We start from the raw sequence: 4,331 nt of genomic DNA on the forward strand, positions 1-4,331 counted from the left end.
AGTTACTTTACATGATATAACATTTAACATTAATAGGTTATTACACTATAGCCTATCAAGCCTAGTTAGGCTACACTGTAAGAACACTACATAAGTGTCTTCAACCATTGCATAAATTATCTAGGCAATTTGTTTTTTACTCCGTAGTTGGAATGGGCTATATCTTCGGTGTAAATGCGCATTTACTGGTTTGTAGTCCACAGGTATGTGGAAGTATAATACAATTAGATGTAGGCTATGTGGAACATGTTATTGTAGGCCTGCGCTGAGGCGCTATAGCCACTAGTATCTTGGGTGGAGTTTATCCCCCCTGACTCCTGTGCGTATTGCCTTATTAAAGTTGGGGGAGCAACATGCCGAGTCAAGTCAGCCCTGCACTCTCTGCGCTGGGTGGTAGTCAGGGGCTCAAGTGTTAATATGTAAACTGAATGATTGAAGGCAGTCCCGGTCGTGCCTTAAACCCGGCCCCCGCCATTGGCCGCCCGCTCAAACTCCAAACAACCAATGGAAGGGCGCCGACCACGAGCCATCCTCCCCTCCGGCCGCGTGTCCCTCGCACTGATTGGTAGAAAGTTACTGTGGGAAAGAAAGTTTTGGAAGTTTCACACGAGCCGTTCGCGTGCAGTCCTAGATATAAATAAGACCAACAAGAAGTGCCACTAGACAGACGCAGCGTCCGCTGGCAGACAGTGATTTCTCGATTCCGTGACATCATTCAGCTTGCGGCTGACTTGGGGACGCTTGTCTCACGCACATAGGTGCGCTACCACCCAAAAAGGATTTTGTTCCTCCGGAATTTGGAATTTCATAAGAGGGTACTGTGAATAGGTGCCGACTACTTGTCAATAACCACCAACAGTGGACTGTAATACCGAGTTGCCGTTGCTCTTGTTGGATATTTCAGACAGACCGAAGATGCCTGCCGATATACTGGAAAAGACATCAGTCTCTCCTGTTGCTGCTACTGCAGCTAGCATGAACACGACACCTGATAAACCCAAGACGGCTTCCGAGCACAGGAAGGTTAGTAGTCGGTCAAAGCATCTTAGAAATGCGGATATTCTGTCACTCCAAAATTACACACGGGCTAGTATAGCACAACATGAGCATATCCTTCCCCTTGAGCAAGGCCCACCATTCTAACAATGTATTATATTTATTTTCTTTAGTCATCCAAACCTATCATGGAGAAAAGGAGAAGAGCCAGAATCAACGAAAGCTTGGGACAGTTGAAAACACTTATCCTGGATGCGCTCAAAAAAGATGTAAGTATTACATTTTTATCTCTCACAACAAATGAATTATTACAATCACAGTTATAGATTTACTTTATTAAAAACATCAACTTTAATAAGAAAGTATTCTGTCTTCAATCCTAACAATATTACAATATTACAGAGTTCCAGACACTCGAAACTTGAAAAGGCGGACATCCTGGAGATGACCGTGAAACATCTCCGGAACCTCCAGAGAGCTCAAATGACTGGTAAGTCACTGTAACTATTTTAGTGGGTGAATACCCGGGCTGATTTCTTCCAGACTTCCATCTGTGGTTTAGATCATGTTAGAATGAAGTACTCCGTTTACATACTTGGCCCACATCCTCTCTCCCAAGAAGTCTCTCTAAATGTAGCTAATTGTTTGGACTAACTAAATAGCTAATTTATCTTAACCATTGGTGAGCTTCGTAATGTATATGTTTAGTTTGATGTTCATGTTTGAAACTTAAATTGTCGTTATTATGCTGTTGTTATTCTCAGTGGCTTATCATTTTCTCTCTTTCTCCCACAGCTGCTTTGAACTCTGATCCCACCGTGCTAGGGAAATACAGAGCTGGATTCCGCGAGTGCACAAATGAAGTCACCCGGTTCCTGTCCACCTGCGAAGGGGTTAACACCGAGGTCAGGACGCGGCTTCTCGGTCACTTGGCCAGCTGCATGACGCAGATAAACGCTATGAACTACCCCACGCAGCACCAGATCCCTACCGGGCCTCCCCACCGCGCCTTCGGCCAGTCCATGGTACATATCCCCAACTCATCTCCGCAGGGCAACGTGATGCCCCAGCCTTGTAAAGGTGGCTCTCCCCGGAGCATGTCACCAGAAACAACAAAAGTATACGGCGGCTTCCACCTCGTACCTGCCACAGATGGACAATTCGCCTTCCTTATCCCCAATGCAGCTTTTACGCCCAACGGTCCCGTTATCCCCGTGTACGCGAACCAGGTCAACACGCCTGTCCCAGCGGCGGTGTCCCCCGGTGCACCGACAGGCAACTCGGACTCAGTGTGGCGACCCTGGTAGAACAAAAAAAAAGGACCTATCGAAAATACTTTTTATAATGACACTTAGTTCTTCAATGTTCGATGTTACAAAAATTATGTTTGGATTCTGTTTTTGTATTTTCAATGTGTTAAGATGAAAAGATGATGCACTATATTTGTATAGCCTATATGGGAGTGAAGTTCATATTGAAATGAGATTTTTTGTATTGTTGAAGTCTGTTCACTGCATTTTTATATTCGAGGTGTCTTTTTTTTTATTGCGCGATACCAAAGATATGTTGAATGCACTTTACGTTATTCTTCATTTTGGAAGACAAATAAATTTGTAAAGATATTGAAAAACATATTATTGTGCGCTTATCTATGTTTAAAGCCTAATCACCAAATAATTACTTTAGGCTGCGTTTGTTTTGAACTTTAGATAAACTTGAGAATAATTTATTATCGACCTACAATTTCCAAGAGAAAATGGCTATCCTATTCTACTAATATGTTAGTGTAAAAGTCAAATTTGATATTGACTGTGCGTAACTGCCTGACGAAAATCACTCATGTATTCTTGCGCGCGCAAAACTCATGCACATTCAAACCACAGGAATATCACAAACACATGCACTTGTTGCGCCAGGAATGGGTCAGAATTTAGGCTTATGTTGCGTAAAAGTTTAGAATTTTACGCAACAACACTTGCCTACAAGTGTAATAGACTGTGAAGTGGGGCTGGATTTATACACACGCTTTTGCCTAATGCCATCACACAAAGGCTGTTGCTTCTGGCTACATCCATAAGAAACCGGCGGCAGGTAGCCTAGCCGTTAAGAGCGTTGGGCCAGTAAAGATTGCTGGTTCAATTCCACGAGCTGACTAGGTGAGCAATTTGTCGATGTGCCCTTGAGCAAGGAACGTATCTCTAATTGCTCTAGATAAGAACGTCTGCTAAATTACATACGTTTTTGAACAAGAGTTGGCCAGGTGTATCAGTCCAGTTGGTGGCGAGATCCTAGACAGGAAAGAAGAGGGAAACTTCACTGAACATGTGAAATTATGAGAAAATACACTATATATACACATGTATGTGGACACCCCTTCAAATTAGTGGATTCAGCTATTTCAGCCACACCTGTTGCTGACAGGTGTATAAAATCGAGCACACAGCCATGCAATCTCCATAGACAATTGGCAGTAGAGTGGCCTTACTGAAAAACTCAGTGACTTTCAACATTGCACCATCATAGGATGCCACCTTTCCAACATGTCAGTTCATCACATGTTTTGCCCTGCTAGAGCTGCCCCGGTCAAATGTAAGTGCTTTTATTGTGAAGTCTATCAGCAAAGGCTCAGCCGCGAAGTGGTAGGCCACACAAGCTCACAGAATGGGACCGCTGAGTGCTGATGCACGTAGAGCTTAAGAATTGTCTGTACTCGGTTGCAACACTCAGTACCGAGTTCCAAACTGACTGGAAGCAACGTCAGCACAATAACTGTTTTTGTCAGGAGCTTCATGAAGCGTGTTCTCCATGGCCAGCAGCCCCACACAAGCGCAATGCCAAGGTCCAGCTGGAGTGGTGTAAAGCTCACCACAATTGGACTCTGGAGCAGTGGAAACGCGTTCTCTGGAGTGATGAATCACGCTTCACCATCTGGGAGTCCAGCTGATGAATCTGGGTTTGGCGGATGCCAGGAGAACACTACCTACCCCAATGCATAGTGCCAACTGTAAAGTTTGGTGGAGAAGGAAAAATAGTATGGGATGCTTTTTTATTCTTAGGGCTAGGCCCCTTAGTTCCAGTGAAGGGAAATCTTAAAGCTACAGCAAACAATTACATTCTAGACTATTCTGTGCTTCCAACTATGTGGAAACAGTTTGGGGAAGGCCCTTTCCTGTTTCAGCATGACAATGCCCCCTTGCACAAAGCAAGGTACATACAGAAATGGTTTGTCAAGATCGGTGTGGAAGAACTTGACTGGCCTGCACAGAACTTGAGCCCTGACCTCAAACCCATCAAACACTTTTGGGATGAATTGGAACACCGACTGTGAGCCAGGC

The 4,331-nt window shown here is 44.3% G+C and overlaps 1 protein-coding gene across 1 annotated transcript; it reads left to right on the forward strand.

Annotated features, from left to right (window-relative positions):
• Nucleotides 1-649: 649 nt before the first annotated feature.
• On the forward strand, nucleotides 650-2,628 carry LOC120053351 (transcription factor HES-1-like). Its single transcript, XM_039000475.1, has 4 exons — nucleotides 650-1,023; nucleotides 1,170-1,265; nucleotides 1,399-1,486; nucleotides 1,792-2,628. The coding sequence occupies exons 1-4, from the start codon at nucleotides 916-918 to the stop codon at nucleotides 2,301-2,303; spliced, it is 804 nt and encodes a 267-aa protein (XP_038856403.1). The 5' UTR covers nucleotides 650-915; the 3' UTR covers nucleotides 2,304-2,628.
• The last annotated feature ends 1,703 nt before the right edge of the window (nucleotides 2,629-4,331 follow it).

This window comes from Salvelinus namaycush, chromosome 9 (genome assembly GCF_016432855.1).
Source record: "Salvelinus namaycush isolate Seneca chromosome 9, SaNama_1.0, whole genome shotgun sequence".
Classification (NCBI taxonomy): domain Eukaryota; kingdom Metazoa; phylum Chordata; class Actinopteri; order Salmoniformes; family Salmonidae; genus Salvelinus; species Salvelinus namaycush.

Excerpts from the sequence above, each read along its gene's own strand:
- LOC120053351 (XM_039000475.1), top strand. The coding sequence starts at position 916 with ATGCCTGCCGATATACTGGAAAAGACATCAGTCTCTCCTGTTGCTGCT. Across the intron at positions 1,266-1,398 it reads TGGATGCGCTCAAAAAAGAT|AGTTCCAGACACTCGAAACT; the intron begins GTAAGTATTACA and ends ACAATATTACAG. Across the intron at positions 1,487-1,791 it reads CCAGAGAGCTCAAATGACTG|CTGCTTTGAACTCTGATCCC; the intron begins GTAAGTCACTGT and ends TTTCTCCCACAG.